This window comes from Cydia strobilella, chromosome 5 (genome assembly GCF_947568885.1).
Source record: "Cydia strobilella chromosome 5, ilCydStro3.1, whole genome shotgun sequence".
Classification (NCBI taxonomy): domain Eukaryota; kingdom Metazoa; phylum Arthropoda; class Insecta; order Lepidoptera; family Tortricidae; genus Cydia; species Cydia strobilella.
Genome location: NC_086045.1, coordinates 14,592,969 through 14,614,664, shown reverse-complemented (window position 1 = coordinate 14,614,664; position 21,696 = coordinate 14,592,969). Strand labels below are relative to the sequence as shown.

General features: G+C 37.1%; 1 protein-coding gene across 2 annotated transcripts in view; it reads right to left on the bottom strand.

The window, feature by feature from the left end:
• Positions 1–21,696, bottom strand: part of LOC134741447 (roundabout homolog 2-like) — a 70,961-nt gene that overhangs the window by 5,835 nt on the left and 43,430 nt on the right. For both annotated transcript variants that reach the window (XM_063674226.1, XM_063674225.1), the window contains exons 2-10: positions 11,640–11,774; positions 5,079–5,408; positions 4,843–4,996; positions 3,749–3,879; positions 3,350–3,622; positions 1,874–3,190; positions 1,216–1,549; positions 955–1,130; positions 4–350 (exon numbers count right to left, since the gene is read on the bottom strand). In XM_063674226.1, coding sequence (XP_063530296.1) covers positions 4–350; positions 955–1,130; positions 1,216–1,549; positions 1,874–3,190; positions 3,350–3,622; positions 3,749–3,879; positions 4,843–4,996; positions 5,079–5,408; positions 11,640–11,694 — 3,117 coding nt within the window. In that variant the 5' untranslated portion in view covers positions 11,695–11,774. The remainder of the gene's footprint in view (positions 1–3; positions 351–954; positions 1,131–1,215; positions 1,550–1,873; positions 3,191–3,349; positions 3,623–3,748; positions 3,880–4,842; positions 4,997–5,078; positions 5,409–11,639; positions 11,775–21,696) is intronic.

Below are 21,696 nucleotides of genomic sequence, written 5' to 3'. Positions count from 1 at the left end.
TACCAATGAACTGACACACTGCCTCGTATTAGCAACAAGCGTGACTGACGCGTACGCCGCTGGGGAAGTGGCCGTCTTACTCGTGTTCCATTCATTGCCCATGATTTTAGATGACGTCACTTCTGCGTATTCAGGCAACTGCTGCGCAACTTTATCATATTCGGAATTCATTTTTTGCTTATTCTGATTGGGTTGAGTACCCGACATACATAATCCAGGCTGATTCTCCATCCAAAGCAGTGACTCTGTTTTTGTGACAGTGTTCTTATTATAGCAACTGGTGAGCGGGTGAGACAAGGAAACTGCGGCTTTTATGTTCATTTGTGTAACTAAGCTCGTTCCGTTTGAATCTAAAATCAGACATACAAAATTAGCTTTCGTTTATATTCAACTAACCATATAACTTAATTACATTTTCCTCCGGAAATCGAAAGTAAATCATCTCCTTCATTGGAGGCTCCAAAAAACATAAGCCCAACACAATACCAACAAAGCGAGGTAAATTGGCTTAGAGGTAACTGGGTAAGTCAACAAACGAATCGCCTCGAGAAAACAAAATAGAAAACATTTACATTTACTGGGTCTTTATTTCTCGGATTTGTATCATTCCTTTGTACCCAGAACGTGAATGTAAAGTGAAAGAGATCCAGTGCGCTCGCGAGAGGGCTCGTGCCACCTTTCAACTCGAAAGTAATCTAGCCCCTCCCTTCGCATGGCAAAGCCTCCATCAAACAAACGCTCGGCTCGCGCCACCCTACGGAATGTTTTTAATTTTGAAATTCTGATGCTGATTCCACAGAAAAAATGTAAGCGTTTTGAGTTAAGCTGAATAACTGTTTATTTTCCAGTTACCTTGTTGCCAGTCGGATATTATTCGATTGCGCGTCACTTGGGATAATTCAAAAGAGAATAATGCGAAGTAATCTTTACATTTTAAATCATTTTGATACGCACCGTATATATTTGGAAGAGCGGACGACTTTTTGGCAAAAATGTTGTGCTTTCTGACGTAAATAATTCCGCCAATCACAATTACTTTAAACAGAACGATCGCTCCAATCAAAACGTAAAACCATGTTTCCATTACGAAGTCGCCGGCTACGATAGACACTTCTCCATTAACGGGATACCTGGAATAAAAATGACACGTCAAAGAACCATCAAGTTAAAACAAATACATTTGGAGACATTACGAGTGCTTTCCTGATTATTTACCTTGATAAAGGATCCAATCCAATAGAACGGGAATCGATATTCAAGTACACCTTTTGACTAAATGGGCCCATCCCCACAACGGTTTCAGCTGCAATTTGAACGGAATAACTGACTCCGGAAGTTAAGTTTGTCATTATGAGGCTCGTAGCTTGTTGTACTGTCGTGTTTATGGCTACCATCGATTTGTTGGCGGGCAGGTCCAACCAATTCACCAAAACATTGTAACCAGTAATTAGCCCATTTTGTAAATTGGGTTCTGGGGGTGACCATTTCAAATGAACTGTCGTTGTATTGAAGATAAACATTTCAATATTTACTGGAGGACCCTCTGGCACTGAAAAAATAGTAATCTTATTGATAACGCACAATAAAATAGATGCTTGATACTCATGATAGTGAACTAACTATACAGGATGGAAAAAAATAATGGGCCCTGGAGGGAAAGTGCCTTAAAACCTTAAGTTAGCTCATTTTACTTAAGGAAAATATTCTTTTATTTTTAATTAAAACATTCAAAGATTTTTTTAATTCGCTTAGACTCGCCCAGGAATAGAGCATTTTTGTTCTTTGAAGTAAAATGAGCTAACTTAAGGTTTTAAGGTACTTTCCCTCCAGTGCTCATAATTTTTTTCTACACTGTATATGCGTCAATGCTTACCATCATCCAGCGTTTGAGCAATCCTAGAATTGGACGGTTTCCCTTCGAATTTCTTATAAAACGGGATAAGGAAAAACTCGTATTTTGTATACTTCCTTAAAAAGGTTATTTCATATCCAGATACGTCGTTTGAATGTAAGATAGTCTTCATTTGATATTCTGTTGTTGCATTGTCAAGAGGTCTGTAGTATATAAATAATCCCTCCAAATAATAGAAATTTAAAATTTCCCACATCAACTTAATAGTTTTCGAGTCAATAGGCGTTGCTTCGATTAGTTCTACGATGTTATCAGTCATGATGTTATTTCTAAATCCGGTGTTATTGGAGAACACTCCGTTTTCCCACAGGCCATTGCCACTTTCGCCTACTATTACAGGATCGGAGACCGGGCTCGGTCCGGATAAGCCGTGCGAGTTTTCCGCTCTCACTATAAACATATAGGTAACGCCAGAAACCAAAGACCTAGCTACATACTGTGTTTGTTGTATTTTCTTTGCCAACACTACCCAACCCCGAGAGTTTCTAGGTGTGTTATTTCCGGAAAGAGTTTCTCTCGAAAACACTTCCACTTGGTATCCGAGTATGGACGACGATCCGATTTTGTTATTTTGATTCCAAGATATTGTGACAGTGTTTTCCGTTATGTTGTGTATCTGCGGTTTAGTGGGTGGACCGGGTAGTGACGATACATCTGCCGCCCGAAAGAAATGTATATTTGGGTTTATTGGACTATCTACTAGCAAAACGCCACTCCATACATATTTTCCGTGATGCGAGGAGGCGACGCAAGTGTACGTGCCGCTGTCGCTTTTATCCAAATCTCTTAATATTAAAGTCCCGTCATTAGACACATTCCTTCTATGGTTTTGTATTAGCGCTTCCCCTCCGAAATACCAGGCTATGATTGGTTCAGGTGTGCCGACGGCTGTGCAGGGGAAAACTGCCATCGATTTTATAGGTAACGTTTGGTTAGAGGGCCCGTTTGTTATTATTGGAGGTGGGCGGTCATCGTCTGACGTAACTGTTAATTTTCCTCTGACAAACGAACTGCCGGCAAAATTCACCGCCGAGCAAACTATTGTGATACCGCTGTTGTTTTTGGTTGTTTCATTTACAGTCAATGTAGTGACGCCGTCAATAACCGGCGTGGCATGGTATTTGCCCTTCGACGTGCCGGGTAGTATTATTGTCCTGTTTCCCTCTAAACTCCAGAACATTGTCGGTTCGGGGCGTCCTGAGGCCGTACAGGTAAATGTAGCGGCTGCACTATTTTCCACTGTTACAGAGTTTGGCTTAAGCGATATTGTAGGTGGATCTAAAAAAGGAAAATAAGTTATTAAAAACCCAAACTTGTGCCTATTTTTTCAAGGTAAACAGATTATTCTGAACAGAATGTATGTAATAATAGCTTTTGCACAAGCAATTGTAAAATATTTCAAATTCAATCTTTCGCTCAAAATAAATTACCACTCACCGTATACAGTCAAGTACCCTGTCGCGCTTACGGCGCCGACTGAATTCTCGGCCTCGCAACTGTACTCTCCTTCGTCTTCTAAAACAACATTATCGAGTCTAAGGCTCCTGTCGTCTAGAACTTTGACGCGGCCGAGTGGCATGTTGCCTCCTCCGGCCGTCCTCCGCCACAGCACATCCGGGAGGGGGTCGCCACCCACTCGGCATTGGAACGTCACGCTGCCGCCGGTCTGCGCCACCACGTCCTCAGGGCCCGTTATTAAGTACGGCTTAACTGTACAGTGAGAAATGTCTCTTGAATAACATGACAAAAGAGCTTAAATCACGACTTCTAATTACTGGCTGGATTTGAGATACAAATATGGCTTTCACAGAGAGAGATTCGAGGATTGTTACTCACTGTGGATTCGTAGCGTAGCAACAGCCGATTCCCTTGTCCCTGCTGGATTCCGAGCTATACATTGATATCTACCAGCGTCAGTTTGCCGCGCGTCTTGGATAACTAGACTACCACCATCGACTAAATGCATTCTGGAATACAAGATGCTCATGTAATATAAATAAGGAAGATTTATTGTTAAAATATTTCCATGGATTTTATTACTTAGACCGATTGCAATGAAACAAAGTCATTCAAATGTAGGGCGGAATAATTCAATGGGAAATTAACATTTAATAAGGGGTCCAGTGAATCGGAACTATTCAGATTTTTACTTGATTGCTTGTTGAGCTCTTCAAATATCCCCTCTTTTATAACTTTGATGTACCCTCCCTACGACTGTTAATTATTTTTATGCTCCGCCATACGTAACGACATGCGCCCTCAAGATGTAACCCAACGCCATGACTTATAAAAATTCATAGACACCAAAGTGGAATAAATTGGCAATAAAACGTTTAAAGCAGATTCGATTTTTAGCTTTTTTCTACCCATGTGTTGAGTTTAGTGTGCAAATAAGAACAAGGGTTGGTAAGCGAACTAGCCATCGTTATTTTATATAAAGTGTAGATAAAACGTTATATAAAATAACGATGGCTAGTTCGCAATGTCACAAAATAACGCTTTTAAATTTGTGTTTAGGCTTCAAACGCATTTTCAACAAAGAAAATAAGTAAACGTGACGTTAGTCTCTTAGAATAAAAGTGTAGGTAATTAAATTTATATGACGCCGAGTATCTCATATCAAACGAGTCTCTATGCTTATTCACAAGACTATCGCGTTGCTGCCAACCCACTCGTTCTGAGAGCTCTTACAGACTACCCCTTAAATTCCCTCCTAATTTTGTTTTATCGAGCGTATACCCATTCTAGGAAAACTTTATTTGCAGTTGTCGTAAACTTTTTTTCATTTAGGTTCACCTCTTAGTCCATCTAGTTTAATATTATGTTCATTAGCAAGTAGAGTTTTACTGAATTTACATTTAACTCAACTCGGTACGCGAAGTAAAAAGATTTCTTTCTTGAGACGTGAAGTTAAAGAAAGCATTAATTACCTGGAATCGCCATCAAAATGCAGGGCCTGGCCGTTTTTCTTCCAGTAAATAGTCGGTTCGGGCGATCCTCGCGGCGGCAAACATTCCAATATTACAGTTTCGCCTTGCGCAGTTTGTGTTGACACTGGCTCTAGTCTAAAGTCCTCACGTAGCACTGGAACACATGAAGCAATTACTAAATTAAATCAAATCATAAAAAAACGGATATACATGTAGGTCACTAAACATATAAATACCTGCTACATGTAACGTTGCATTTCTACTCCTAGCTGTTCCGTATGAATTCGTTGCTTCACACCAATAAACCCCTGCATCTGAGTGAGCTCTACCGTGCGTCGCTCTTAAGAAAAACAGACCACCTGCAGGCAGCAGACTACGGTGGGTGTCGGAGACTACCAGCACGCCTCCTTTGTACCATTTTATGTTAGGCGGAGGTGAGCCTCCAGCACGGCAGTTGAGAGTTGCCGGCTGGTGACGAGCCACTGTCACGTCCAAAGGCTGTTCGATGATGTAAGGTGCTTCTCCGCTGCTCCCATAGTCGTCACTTAGCCCACCATTTACTGGATCTGTTGACAAAACAATTCCTATTGATTTAATTTTCTCCATTATGCAATACTTCCTTGTAAACACTCATAGTTCAAGTACTTCGCTCAGTTAGCGTGCCAGGGTCCAACGGCTAATGAAAGGCGACGCTAGGTCTCAAGCGGACCCACCCACTGCAATTTCCTACACACGAGCTTTATTTTAAATTTACCTAACAAAAGACCTTTATAGGCAACGGTTTATTTTAATAATAGGTTGAGTATGTCATTTGCAGCTACGTTAAAGCGGGACACAATAATAATGAGCTATAAAAACATGCCAGCGAAATCATGGCCTTCCCCTAAGGATGCTGGGTTTCGAACCCTCCACTATTTTACTGTGTTTACAACGAAACGCGCAGATGTTAGTTTTTGACACTCGAATTGATGTATGTCCATTGTTGTACTTCGGCATTATTATAGTGAACGTAAAAATCGATCAGCCAAAAAAATTCGATACGGTGTCCGATTTTGGCAGAATGAACCTCTGGGAGCGGGCGGTGACTCGATTCTACAGACAAGGCTGTATTCTGACCAAAATCAATGGGGATTACTCTTTTGTATGAAGTAATTGTGTTTATTTATTCACGTGTCCCAACATTATGGATGCGGTACGATACAAGGGCTAATCTATAATTGAATCTCTAATGCTGAATTCGATTTGCTATCCTTAAATTTTTGGACGAAAATCCCATATTTTATTAGCTGTGTTGGGGTTCTGTTGTTTCCTGCTATTTTCTAAATAATCCGTTACGTAATTATTATTATTAGTAAAGAAAGCGTACGTTTGTTTAGGTACGTACAAATACATTATACATATATGATACGTATGTAAGTTCAAAAATTCATGCTTTTGTAAATGTGAATGGGTTCAAATTTTGCGTCCATGTTCGCTATTAATAAACAAAACTACAAGTTCATATTAAAAATTAAAAACCAAAATAACGATGGACATTCTTTGGCGCATGTACCTTATAATTTACGCAGATTGTGTTTATACATGTACATCATTACTTTATATTAAGTTAGAAAAAATAACATGAACACTCAACAGGATTGTGATGAAAAACTACTCATTTTACTCATAATTTCATGACATCAACTCGTGAACGCACTAAATGAAATCCACGCTCAAAGTAGGATGTAAGTATTCCTAGGTTCCTATGAGTTTTATGGGAACGGATTGTTTGCATCTACCAACCTCGTACCTTTAAATGAAGGCAGTATGCCTGAAGCAATGAAAGAGCTGCGAGGAATCGCTGGAAGTCACGTTCCGGCAACTGCAGTTTTCATACAAATATTCGAACCGCCACAGGCTGCCATTTATGCGGTCCGCTGAAAACGTGCTGCAGCTGCTGCTGCTCATCTCGAATGACCCCGTTTTTATGTCCCTGAATTCTAGGCCACCTACTTTCAATAAATACAGGATATTACTTTTACTTGGTACGTGAATCCATGTAATGAACAGTTTAATGCGATAAAAAAACAGAGGAAATACACCGTGCGTCAAACCGGCCCGTACAAGTTTGCAACTTATAAAAATTAACTTAAGAAATCTAATGGCGATTGATATTTTTGAGCCTTAACCTTTCTTTAAAAACAGGTTGAAAATACTTGAGTCACACTATTGAAAAAAGAATCGCCAATATCAAACGAAAAAAAAATGACTACATTTAAAATAAAATGAATGAATTAAATCACAAAATGACCATGGCGCATGGCAGTCTGTAATAAATTAACTGTCAAACTCATAAAGTTCCCCGACAGGACAAAGTCTATAAATAGATAAGTATCAAACGAATAAAAATATGATTTCGCAGATTGCGAAGAGCATAAAATATTGTTTATGTCGATCTCAATATGTTGGTTTATCGCGCATAAAACTATGAAGCTTTATGGCTTAGTTGTGTATGAGCAATTTATACGAGATATTCTTCTGGACTGGATATAGTCCGTCCCGAGTCTAACAAGTTTAGTAATTCTTAAAAGTAAAGCATGTAGTTATACTATAAAAATGACTAACTAAGTTCGTGTTGGTCTGCGGATAGTGGAAACTTTCGTTCATATTTTTTACGATACTAAAAAAGCCACACTAATACGAAACCGTAAACGAAAAAGGCCCTTTCTTTTTGCCACTTGATATTATATTGAGAAGGGAAATTATATGAAAATATACTAAACCATGGTTTAACCGATTATATAAAATACATACATACATACACATACATATAATCACGCCTATTTCCCGGAGGGGTAGGCAGAGTTCACGGATTTCCACTTACTGCGATCCTGGCATATCTCTTTTGCTTCCTTCACTTTCATAACACTCCTCATTCACGCTCGCCGGATTAGGGTGCTCTTGACCTGGCCTTTCTTCAGGATTTCCCCGATCTGATCGGACAAAGTTCGCCGAGGTCTGCCCCTTCCAACTCCCGTTTCTTCCTCTCCCTTATATATACACTCTCTTTGTTAGCCTTTTTTCTTATATAAAATAATTTTCATTAAAAGCATTTATTAAGTTTTCTATTAGTATTACAGTATACCCAATGTAAAGTTATAATAAAACCGCCTAAAGGAATAGCTAAATTACAGCCGTAGATTAATGGATTAAATCCAAGTGTGAGTTGACAACAGTGCCGTCGCTCGCGGGCATAACTTTTCGATTCGCACGCGAGTAGTTACGCTCTATTGTTCAAAATCTTTATAAAAAACGACTGAGAGGGTGCTGCGTCCCCTTGCTAATTTATACTACTGGCACATGTTGACACGCGTCGCTAAGAAAAAATAAAATAAAAAATAGGTTATAGACATGGGTTTCGCATTTAAAGTCGTCGGCCACGCGCTCTAATACTGTAAGTCCGTTTGAACTCTGTCGTATATTTTTTGTTGGTCTGAAATTGATAGCCCACAGAAGTCCGTGAACCGTAAACTTTTAGACGAACATTTGATTGCTCTTAGTTCACACTAGTATATGGGTTTATAGTGTTGATAAGTCGCGAGTCCTTTGGAGTGGTAAAAGAGTCAGTTGAAAATTTCGTTTGATTTTACTCAGAATCTATCGCGGTGGGGCAGTTTAATCTCTGTGATGTTGACACAGAGATTAAACTGCCGTTAAAATATCATAAAGATGCACGTTTTGAAAATTTCTTTGATCTATAAAGCATTTCCTCACATGGCCTATTTCAGAATTAAAATAATCGCGTTGTCATGTTTATTACTTAAATTAATAAAATACAGATAAACTATACTTTCTCGCTTCTGCGAACGGCTCCATCTACAAAATAAAAATATCTAAGCACCACCGGTCCACCGCATATGATAAGATCATTAGCGTTCAAGTTTTATTTCACCCTAAGTAACTTGATAACCTTTTCAATCGCAAATATCTAATTCTAATCACATTGATTGACTCCCTTGGGAGGCAATCATGATTTTTCAAATTACGAGGCGAGCACGTGTTAAATTTTGGGACCCCTTTGCAACGCGACGCCGATGACGTTATTAGGTACGCGAATGCCAACCAGTTGCGACATTCTTGTCTAATTGGGCGAAGCCCTCATTTAACAAGAAAAATGTTTATTTGCCTACTAAAGAATACCAACAAATATTTCACAGCTAGAAACTGCAAACAACGTGAACATCGTAAACGGGAACACACCTAGGAACAAACCGGCTATGAAAATGTCACGGCTAATGAAATACCACTTATATTTTACGGTGCAAAAAACGAGAAGACTCCGTCGCGTCGCACATGTGCTAAGAGATACTGTTCTCGACGGATGGCGGGATTAGCTTTAATGTAAAATTCGTGAGCTACAATGTTTGTCTTGTAAGGCGTTCGCCTAATGTAGTAGGGACAAATTGTTGATGTAGTGTCATCTTTCATAGGGCTAGCCCGGTCTACCTGCGAATGGAAGCAGACATTGAAATGAATGAATTCGGTTGTTGAAATATCACCTTTAAAATATTGTTATAAAATTCAAATTGAATTAAAGGCGGCACCCTGATTTCCTTGGGATAGTTAGAAGTAACAATATTTCTGGTAGAAACTAAAATTGAAGCGTGCCAATGACAGTTCCGATGTATCTGAATTTGTATTTGTTGTTGCAACCATGTTGATCTATGACAATTGAAATAACATATTATACACATAAAAATAATCAGTTTTAATTAGTTAGGCTAACGAATAGATAATTATATTCCGTGCGTTTATTTATATACCGTTTACGCTGATTTTGCTGTTATTATAAAACTGACTGTTTGGATATTGGGGACCATAAGGCATGTAAAAAACCAAGGCTTTTAGTATTTTAGTTAGATTATAAAACATATTATATACGTGTTGCGGAATTATATGTACCTATTGCTTATTTCGCTGACACATGAAGTCGATACTGCAACGCAAGAGGCCGGTTGTAGAAACCATTCTTATTAATCAGACGTATTGGCAAACAGGAAGACGGTCCGCTGGATAAATAAAAGGTATAGTTAACAAACTGAAAGCTATCTGATCGTTGCTGCTTTGTGATCGTCGACACAAAAAAGGTTTCGGCGATCGGCTCATGCGATAAGTTTACTTCAGCGCAGCTTCTGACATCTATATTTAGGATCATTCAACAAGGGATTGCGATTGTAATCTAATCGCTTTACGCTATGATATGCAGTACCGTGGTCAAAGAAACTGAGAACGACATTCGAACTTCTAAAATCTGCTCTTGTTTTCATACTGATTTGATAGACATTACTCACACGAGGTCATCCGTAAATATCTAAATAACATGGGTGCGAAGCGAAGTAATACCTAATCTAATTCGTACTGCCCTTATTTTAAAAGTGAAACGACATTTTTTACTTCAAAAATATCCATGTTTATGAACATCATAAAGTACTTTTATTAAGCGTCACACATGCGTAAATATCCATAAGTGTCACAGTTTTGTTTATCTGCTACGTTTTGAGATATAAACCATTTTTCAATTCCCGATACAATAACGTGCACTATGAATTGCCGTTGTAAGCCCGGAGCGCGACTGTTTATTTTTATTATTCGTTTTTTCACCGCATTTTACGCAGCATCCATCACGCATTAGTCACAAAAGATAGGCGTCGTTTAACATTAGCTTAACTTCTTTACGCTTTGATAGCCGCCCGGGGCGCTGGCTGTTTTTTTATACCGCCCATTGATACACAGACTAAAATAATTCAATCACGGCGACATCATTTACTGGGGGATCGAGTGTATCCAGAGACATGAGTTTTTAGTGGACTTTTTGGTGTTGATTGTGAAATGTGTTCTATGGGCAGATGCGGGACCGTTTATGCATGTGTGTTTTGTTATCCTAATGAGGTTTGTCACTTAGTTACGCTTTTCATTCTATCTGTCCCCGGAGGGCCGTTATTTGGCGTTTAATTTGTGAAAGATAATTTTAAATTATCGGTGTTTTATCTAGTACTTATAGGCACCAAGTAAAAGTAACTGGTAGGTACCTATGTAATTAATTATACATATATTATATCAACGCTAAAAGCAAAACAAGAATTAAATAAAACATTGTTTTAATATACGCCTTATAGTCACCGAGTAAAATAACATCTCAGTTATATTGGGGTTCCCGTTTTTCCATGTTCGCTAATTTCGCTATGGAACCCTAACTTACTTACACTACTTTGTGTACTAATAAAATTACAAAATCATACTGCACTTCATTTTACTGCTTTATTTAAATCCTTACTAAACGATTCCATCCCATTAAACAATATGGCCACTTTGACGGAGTTATTCCTGGCTTAGCCGGTGGCACAAATCTAAGATGATACAGCGAGGCACTAAATATCAAATAGGTGTAGGGGAATGCGCCCCCAGAGGGTGCTCGCTATTAGCGCTGGTTGAACCCTGTCTCCGCTGCATATTTGTTACTCTTCAAAACTTTATTTGTAAATAACGGTGATTGTATAGGGACACACTATGTAGTAGATACAAATTAGCTATTTTAGTTTTAAAATTTATAATAAAAAGGTTAAATAATTATGAGTGAGCTAATTCAATATTTTTACACCATTTTAAATAGTGGCTGATGTCAAATGATGGGTCTTTTCATGCCTTTGCACGTGTGATGTAAACTCGAGTCATATTTTTTTTATTGACCCTTGTTATCAATTTTGCCCATATATATCTTATTCCACAATGAACTTATTAATATACATAAGCAATCTAACCTGTGTAAAAACAAAAGACGCCCAGCAGGGACGTCAGAACAGCCCGGGTGTTCATGTTGCTGTCTACTGCCACGTCTTCAGATAGACGTGAGGTGTTCCTGGAGGGCTCGCTTCATTCTCTTCTACTTCGCTCATCTGAAAAAAAAAAACATTTTTTATTCCTATGATACAATACATTTACGGTAAAAAAGAAGTTCATGTCTAATTATTTGGCACGTTCCATCCTACCCTATGAGGTATTACTAGATTCGTTTTTGTTTTGTGGCGTGACATAATATATAAATGAATTATTTCAAAACTAAAATAACTGACTTAAACACCAAAATGTGAGCAACCAATTTATTTCAAAACTTTTCATTGTAGTGTCAAAAGCAGGGATTTACAAAAATAATAAATTACAGAAATTTGAAATATACTGGAAAAACACTAATTATGCGGCAGTAAAATATAAAAATCACATCCCAAGTTATATGAAAGTAGAGGAAAGGGTCACAACATATTATGCAAATAAGTTGAAATCGTTTCTTGCAGAAAAAGCATATTATTCAGTCACAGATTTTTTATCTGATAGTTTTGTTAAGTTAAGTAAGATAGTCTTGATCTCATGAAGTTAAAATGCTAGTTTATGTAATTATGATGAATATAATACTATAATACTATAACTAAGGTAAAGGGAAATGTTTGCCATACCCTTTTAGGGCCTATGAGTGACATATTTAAGTTAGTAACAACTTGTTTTATTACTATGGTGCAATAAACACTATTATTATTATAATTACGACATAAATGGGAAATGATAAAAAATCTCGGAATGGAATAGAAAAATTTGGATTCCTTTTTTAGGGTTCCGTACCCAAAGGATAAAAACGGGACCCTATTACTTAGACTCCGCTGTCTGTCTATCCGTCTGTCACCAGGCATGAACATGAACCGTGTCATGAACCGTCTCATGAACCGTGATAGCGAGATACGAGTAGTTGACATTTTCACAGATGATGTATTTCTGTTGCCGCTATAACAACAAATTCTTAAAACAGAATAAAATAATTATTTAAGTGGGGCTCCCATACAACAAACGTGATTTTTTCCCGTTTTTTTGCGTAATGGTACGGAACCCTTCGTGTGGGAGTCCGACTCGCACTTGCCCGGTTTTCTTATTCTATCGCTTTACTGTATCACACCACCATTTAGTCACATTATTAAAACTAACCCAGATTATACGAAATGCTGATATTGTAGGGACCAGTCACATTTCTTGCGGGAAGACAAATTCACGAAAATGTATTGGTTTATGGCCCTCAATTTAACGTAGTTTCCGGTTTATATTGAATTTCATAAAGCCCTCTTCCTTTATCTAATAATACATTGCGAAACTCGCAGACCCATCTTGGGGACGGAGTTTCCAAATTAACCACTACCATTTGAATACGAAAGGGCGAGATGTTGCTGGAGACTTGTATAAGCTAAGACCTAAAATTAAGAACACAAAATTACAACACAACACACACAAAATCACTAGCCCTTATTGAGCTTAATGTGGGTCTAGACTGTTACTATTAAACACCATAACACCAAAATTCAAATGCTATATTTTAGAACAACTTTTTAATTAAGTACTTTCAAATCACGAAACTAATAAGTACCTAGTTGTAAATGATAAAAACAACTTTACACCATGCTTCAAATAACGGAGTAAAAAAATGCTTATTACTATTAATTCTTTTATTAGATGAGCTAACACACATATTATGGCCGATGCCTAAGATCTTGGATCACAACTAACGTCCATAACTTAGGAAAATATGTACAGTTAGCCGTTAATAATTATATGCCTATTTTTTTTGTTTTAAGGAAGAAATAAAGTCAGAATAGCATATTTATAAAATCATAAATCAAAACATACAATACGTACCTACGTAAACATATGCTGTTAAAAACAAAAACTAAGAACGCATCCGAAAATACTTTTAACTAATAACTTAGCACACATAGAGATATATTTCCTTTCATATTTTAGTATTTTATAACGGGAAAAAAATATATTTTTATAATGACAATCATGTTAGTAGTGTTTGGTTTAGAGATACTGTAAATTTTGTAGAATACCTGCATATATCTGTGTAAACTCATTCGTGGTAATGGATTGCGCATCATGCCTACTCATCTGTTTCCGAATGCCGGACCTTCCTAATCAAATTATATAAACAAATAGAATAGCAGTCGACACTTCCCGAATTCGGAACGTTATTGTAAACAACTTCACCGTATTTATTTGCGTTATTAAGGAGACCGTAAACATCTGTCACATTAAGATTTGAAACTTGTCTCAGAGAAACTCTCGGAAATGCATAATATATAAGTTTATGCTTAGGCATCCTCGACTTTATTCCATTGGCTAAAGGCAAACATGAAATTAACCTTTTAAATTTACGAGAAAACCTTTTTGAACTTGTTATGTTATAAAATTGAAGTGCCCCACAAATTCTCATTTGTTATTATTTCCAACAAATCGTATAATTTTATATGCAAACACGTGTTAATTTTACAGTTAGTATGCGAGGAGTGCGTTAATGGAAATTAATTGAGACCAATAGTTTAATATTTTATTAAAATGGTTCATAAAAAACGGGCCAAGTGCGAGTCGAACTCGCGCACGAAGGGTTCCGTACCATTACGCAAAAACGGCAAAAAGTTACGTTTGTTGTATGGGAGCCCCACTTAAATATTTATTTTATTCAGTTTTTAGTATTTGTTGTTATAGCGGCAACAGAAATACATCATCTGTGAAAATTTCAACTGTCTACGATCCATGAGATACAGCCTGGTGACAGACGGACAGACAGACAGACAGACGGACGGACAGCGGAGCCTTAGTAATAGGGACCCTGTGGGTACGGAACCCAAAAAAATTACAGTAACATCCTGTGCGTAGTGTCTGATTTTAGAAGGAAGCTCAAATAAAGATTGACAGCTCTTCACTTCATCTAATAACAATTGATATACCTAATTGAAAACAAATACTCGAGTTAAATGAAAGGCGCATGGGAGTTTTATTTTCGGTTTAATATTTTCAATCTAACTACCATTGAGTTACGGCTTTTATAATTTAATGATTCATACTGGTTTTAATTACAGACATTACAGTTTGTATAGTTACATGAATCAAATAAGTTCTTTAATTTAATAAATATGTACAATGACACCTATATGAAATACGTTATCATCTACAATTTAATCATTTGATAATCTAACTAAGGAATTAACTATTAAGATGCTACATAATGACATTTTTAAAGCTAGATCAGATAATAATATTGAAAGATTTAAGATCCTGATATATTATCCTCATTTATGATTTTTCCAGATGCCAAGTTTTATCACAATTCTATGGTTTTACGGTAATAAAATTTCGTAAAAGGAACACTGACAAAAGATTATATTTAGGTTTCATTAAAAAGAAGCGGGTTACAGACAAAAACCAATAAACAAGCGAAAAAATGATAACGGATGTGTGTGTTTTGTAGTAAAATGCAGTGTCGCAAAGGGAAATCGTTAAAAATTATCATTTATTACTTAAGTTGCGACACAATATGATATTAATAAAATTTCGTACGACAAATAAGGTGTACCTAGTTTTAGTTTTGTCCTATATTTGATACGTCCTTGAAAGACAAGTAATCGCCTGTGTGCAAAATCGTTTGTTTTCTTCTTTTCTAAATGTGTTTCTAAATTCGTTTATTTACTGAAGTTAACGCCTATCAAATTAGTGTAGTCAATATAACCCCGGTTCATTAAACATCGCGTCATAACGCGCAACGGTTTATATACATTCGTTTTAACATGTAATTAGTATTGCGGTATTCTGCTGCGGTAACCGATACACAAACAAAACAACATACTCGTAATGAGACTTGCAATCTCAGTTTAATTTCCACTAATAGCTTGTTTCTATTTTAGGTAAGTAATGCTAATGAATGTTTGAACTTAAATCCAGATATCGATAAAGAGTTGATTAATCACAACTGAAAACTCATTTAATAATGGATAGATACACGTAATAACTTTCATTTTGAAATCACTGGGTAAATAAATTTACATGTGTACCATCGATGTTTGTACATCGATGACGTGTACGGTCAACAAGACTGCAAACTAAGGTCAGAGTGCAAACTAGTTAAAGCCTAACAAGATTGGCCTTCGCCATGTTGCGGATTTTCAGTTGTAGGTACTATTTTATTTTACTGACATGTGAGAATGAGAATGAGAATGAGAAATTTATTGATAACATTATTAAATAATCTTACACGTCACACAGCATACACATCATTATCACAATAATACATAATAGAGTAGATTATCACAATATTAAATTATTCAGTTATTTTACATTGTTTTAATTTATTTTTGAAATTACATCAGTTTATCACAAGAATACATTGTTTTAATTTATTTTTGAAATTACATCAGTTTGGGACATCAGCAGTTCTGAATATAAATTCGTTTATTGTGTAACAAGCTAAACACATTAGCATTTTTTTAAGTTTGCTTACAAATATTGCCTCACTAGCTGAGTCAATGACCTCTTTGGGAAGGGTGTTATAAATCCTTACACCCATGACACCGAGTGACTTCCGAGCCTTGGCCAGGCGGCAGCGCGGGACCAGCAGGAGGTGCTCGCCGCGCGTGTTGCGGCCATGGTTCCGCCCGCGAGTTGTATATAACCCCAGATTAGACCTTACATATTTGCAGGCTGTTAGTATGTAAACACATGGTAGCGTAAGTATTTTGTGCTCTTTAAACAATGACTGCGCTGGATAATCGTAAGGTTTATTTGAAATTATCCTAAGGGCACGTTTTTGTAATCTAAATAGTCTACTGCATTCAGCTGCAGTAGCCCATAGTTCTACACCTTGAGTTAAAATTGTGTGGAAATACCCATAGTACGCTATTCTGAGGTTTTGAGGCGTTAGAGATGGCGCGAGTCTAGAAAGGGCGAAGCACGCCGACGCTAACCTATCAGAGACCGCATCTATATGGGGGGTCCAGGTTAGTCCCGAGTCTATAGTAAAACCAAGATATTTTGCCTGCTGGACCTGTGGGAGTTTTATATTGTTTACGACTATTTCTAGTGGACATATACCAGTATTACGAAGTAGAAAATGCATAATATTAGTTTTTTCAACATTAAGAAGCATGCCGTTAGACGAGAACCACTTGGAAATGTTATGAATTACTTTATTTGCTTTAATTTTTAAGTTGTTGAAATTATCTGCGTTAACTATTATGCACGTGTCATCTGCGAACATAATATATTCAGGCTCAGAGCACGCTGTCATAATGTCGTTAACTAGTACCAAGAAAAGGTTATTGCCCATCATCGATCCTTGAGGTACCGCACAAGCCCCTATGGGTTCAAGGTTCGACATCACGCCAAGGACGGTAGTGCTTTGCTGTCGATTGCTCAGAAATGAGGCGATCGTGTTGAGAAAGTTGCCCTCAAAGCCGTAGCGGGCTAATTTCGAGAGAAGCAATGAGTGGTCGATCAGCTCGAATTCGCGCGACAGGTCGCAGAATATCGCTGCAACCTGCCGCCCGCCCTCGAGATGCGCCATCACTCGCGCGACCGCATCGCGCACCGCGTCCGTGGTCGAACGACCCGACTGGTAGGCATACTGCTGGCTATTTAAAAGATTGTCATGTCGGACGCTTCGGCCCGGGCCCGGCCCGGACTAGCGTGAGTCATCCTTTATTCATGACGTACGTACAAAAGTCCCAGAAAAGATTAGCAAAATGCAAGAAAAAATACTTCTATAGGATAAAATATTCACATAAAAAAAATACGAAGGATTGCTTAGCGTTTCAATAAACAATGTTTTAAAATTGATCGTTGGATTACCCGTAACCCGTAATATTGATATTTTATTTGACTATACATAACGTGACATTGACTATACATGACAATATATAACGTACGCAGATTATTGCCATTTGTACCTAAGCTGTTTCAGCGACACCTTTTGAAGGTCAAATATAATCTTGTCAAGTTTTACCTACTTTGTGTGAAAATTAGTAAAGAAGGTGACTTGCTTCTATTGCCATTGGAACTTCCATTGATTCAGCCATCAGATAAAAAAAATGTTTACCGTTTTTTAACTACCTATCTTTTGTCAATGGGGTCATGGGGTCAGACGGACTATGAAATAAATACATGATTTAATACGTTATTTACTACAGAAATTTATATTAATTAGAAGTACCTAGGTACCTACATACACACGGTGGCAAAAAAATAAGTGCATTCCCGTTGCCATGGAGGTTTTGGGATTATACTGAGCAACTTTTAGTATAGAAAATCGCGAAAAAAAAATTGGCTGTTTCATACATTTTGGCTAGTCCATTTTCTATGGAAGGGTAAATTTTTTTTCGCGTATTCGTGGTTGGTTCCATAGTAAAAGTTGCTCAGTATAATCCCAAAACCTCCCTGGCAACGAGAATGCACTTATTTTTTAGCCAGCCTGTATAAAGTATATTTTATTTTATACCTAAAACCGCTGTGCTTAAGTGTAACAACATTGACTTCGCTTCCCATTTGTTGACTTCGTTGAAAGCAGATAATTGGACACTTAAGAGTTAAAGTAATATTTGTTTACCAAGTACTAGACGTTCGCATTACTAACCTATCCAACTTGAGATGCAGTGTTTCTCACGCGCATGTGTTTCAAACAAACGGTTAACCAAAACAAACGCGGTTAAGTTTATAATTTATAGCCACTTGCACGATGACAGGGCGCCAGTTACACCGAGATTATTGTTAAGGATAAACAATGGTCGTACCTACTCACTTATGTATTGTATCGAATGCCCATAGTTAAAGCCGACTAAAGTTTAAAAAGGGATCCGTAATTGAGCCGAAGGACGGCAAAAGTGGACCGAAGTTTTTCACTCGACTCTGCCTTTATGCAACTAGTTAGGAACAAGGAATATTGATAAAATCTTTACAGTGCAATGCATATAATATTTTAAGGAAATCCCTTTCTATTTATTTACAAAAGTATTTGACGGTGCAATCATATGACCATCTAGCAATTTAGCAACGCTCGAACATAATAATGATGACAGTTGACTTTTTGATTTCGAGGCGCGGCTACAGATAAGTTTAGCAAACGCACTAAGCGTTAAGCTACAAAATGTTTATTTTTCACATATTGCTACGTCAACATTCTTTATTATCGTTTGAAGATTGTGTAAAGAACTGGTTAATATTATTTCTAGGCATGTTTAGTCTGTGACCTGTTTACCGCGAAGGAATTTAGGTGTTTTTATAATGGTAACTGCTAATATGTACCTACTTGGAATTTACGTGGAAAGCTAAGTTTGTGATATATGATGTAATATTTACTGTCACCGGTTCCCAATGAGTTTTGTATAGTGGACTTGAATTACCTATAAAAATATTCACAAGAAAGCCTACGCGGTCCGTTAAACACACACGGTAGCTTTTTCAAGCGTGGGTGTTATTATAAAAATAAATGAAAACATGTTTTCTGAATAATGTTTGTTTTGACGGGGGGCTACCATATTTACGGCTCAGTCGAACCAAATGCCGAGTTAGACCCACACAAAGCGCGATTGATCGTTCGAATCTCGTAAAATATGAACGGCGCTCCACTTTCGAAATTGATTAATTATGAGTCGCGACGTCAAAGATGCGAGTGTTTCGGTACCTAATCTAATTTAAGAATCCACTCAAACGCTTATTTGTCGACAGTTTGTTTAGTTTTTAATTGCCGCTTTCATTAATCTTCGACGTTGATTTACGTACAAGCCGATAGACTAATGGAAAGGTAATTGAAATATGTATATTTTTTGTTTGATTTAGGTAATTTGGAATTAGAATCATGTGAATGGTCTTTGACAATAAGGGATTACTTTTTGCCGACCGCGCAGTTGCATCAGTGCGTGTATTGCCAAAATTGCGCAAGTTTTTAGGAAAGTTTTGGACAAAGCGTTACCGTCGCTTCGCCGACAATGGTATATTTTTGTTCGTGCGGTCTCGACTGACAGTTCACGTGATGTATTGGGACCGAGCAGGGGATTATTTTTACCCATTTCACAAAGTTTGCATGCATCTATTGTACCCGGCGGAAGTGGCTCAAATCGGCCAGCAGATTATTGTTCATTGTAGATTTCGGAAGTTGTTATATTGTTTAGAGAATTTGGTAATTTAATATTGAGACTTAGATTATATTTCAATAAGAGCTAAGCAAAGTTTAATAAAAAATAGTTAATAAGAATAAGAATAAATGGAAGGAAAACTAAAACTAGAAGCTAATTTTAAATAATAACCGTGCGAGTCAATGCAGTCTGCTTACAAAAAAAGTAAGTACTCATTTAATATTGTTCCATAAATAAAGCCATAACAGATGTCACCCATGATCGACACATCAGTTCAGACATGAATAATCCCAGATTATCGACGTGCAGAAAAATTTATTGTAACATAAAACATAAAAAGAAAACAGATAAGCCCACAAAGGGCGGCGTCCCATTTAACATCCCCGATTTATTCAACAATAAAGATGTTCGCTTGAATTGCACTGTGGTACTAAAGGTAAACAGATAAAAGTGCAAGAGCGTCTTCTACGTTAGCACCTTTGTTATATTATTGCATATTATTTTTCATCACACCAGCTAGTAAAGGCTCTCTTTGTACTTCAAAAACTGATAAGAAAGTTACTAAATTGAAACAAGAAAACATACAATTATGGGTGCGGTACATTTCTCAACCCCGCAGTGTCAGGAAGCCGGCGGAATTCTGTCTATTTAAGTAATTTACAAAATAGGCACAACACTGCAGATATTTGGTAGTAGGAAAGTCTACATTCTAAATTATCCATTTATTATATTAGCTCTTGATTCAATTCCAATCTAAATTACCACACGATAGTAAACAAATTTAGATAGGTCGATACGTTGTTTATAGAAGTATTACAGACGTTACGTTATGTATTTAAATACGTTAGTTAAGAGAACTGTTCCAGTATCGATAAAATAATCCAAGTGAACCCGACAACCACTGGTATTATTACCGTGCATTCCTTTTATTTATTTATAAACTTGCGTTCAAACAGGCATAGGCGTCGCAAGCCTTTGGAACAATATTAACGTATGCACATATAAATCATGTATGCGTTAGAAACTCCACGAAGACGTTTTGAAATAGGTAAATAAGAACAAACTGTTTGCATGACCACCAATTTGAGCTCAGATTTTTCTGTTCCAGGTGAGATTTTTTATAAACATTTATTTACATACAAGATATATACAGTGGTACTACGTAAACGAAATTAATAACTAGCTTAAATCTAAAATAGGCCCTTGAGGCATTGTACCAAGGAGATTACAATGATATTTAGTTTTGACTATTATTATTACACTTACTAGCTTCTGCCCGTTACTTCGGTATGATGATGATGATTAGTAAACACAACCCTATGTTCTTCCACGGTCCTCAAACTATCTCCCTACCAAATTTTATCTAAATCGGTTTAGTAGTTCACGCGTCCAAAGGTAACAGCCTGACAGGCAGAGTTTCGTTTCGCATTTGTAATAAATATACTAAGCTTATGCTAGAAACCTAGGTTTACCTATATTTTTTCTTAAATAAAGTCATTTCGTGCCATCGCACTACTTAATTAGCTTTTTCTTATTAAATACTTGACAAACAGACGGAGTGTATAAAGTTCGCAACAGTTGTAGCATTTATCTATGACATGAATTGCTCCTTGTTATCCTCTATACCCATACTGTTTTACATTGGTTCCGGAAAGCTGACTGCAGTAACATTCCAATGAGGTGACAGTGTAAACTGAAGTTATCATTGTTTAGAAGTTAGATAAGTCCCGGCTGAAGATAACCTTAAGGCCGTTCCGTCGGTTTGCCGCTGTCTCTGTCACATTTCGCAAGAAAGAACGGGAAACATCATGCGCGCCAAGTGTCAATTTTGATCGAATTTTGTCGATTTTTATTTATTTTAAAAACGTTACCCTACTATATC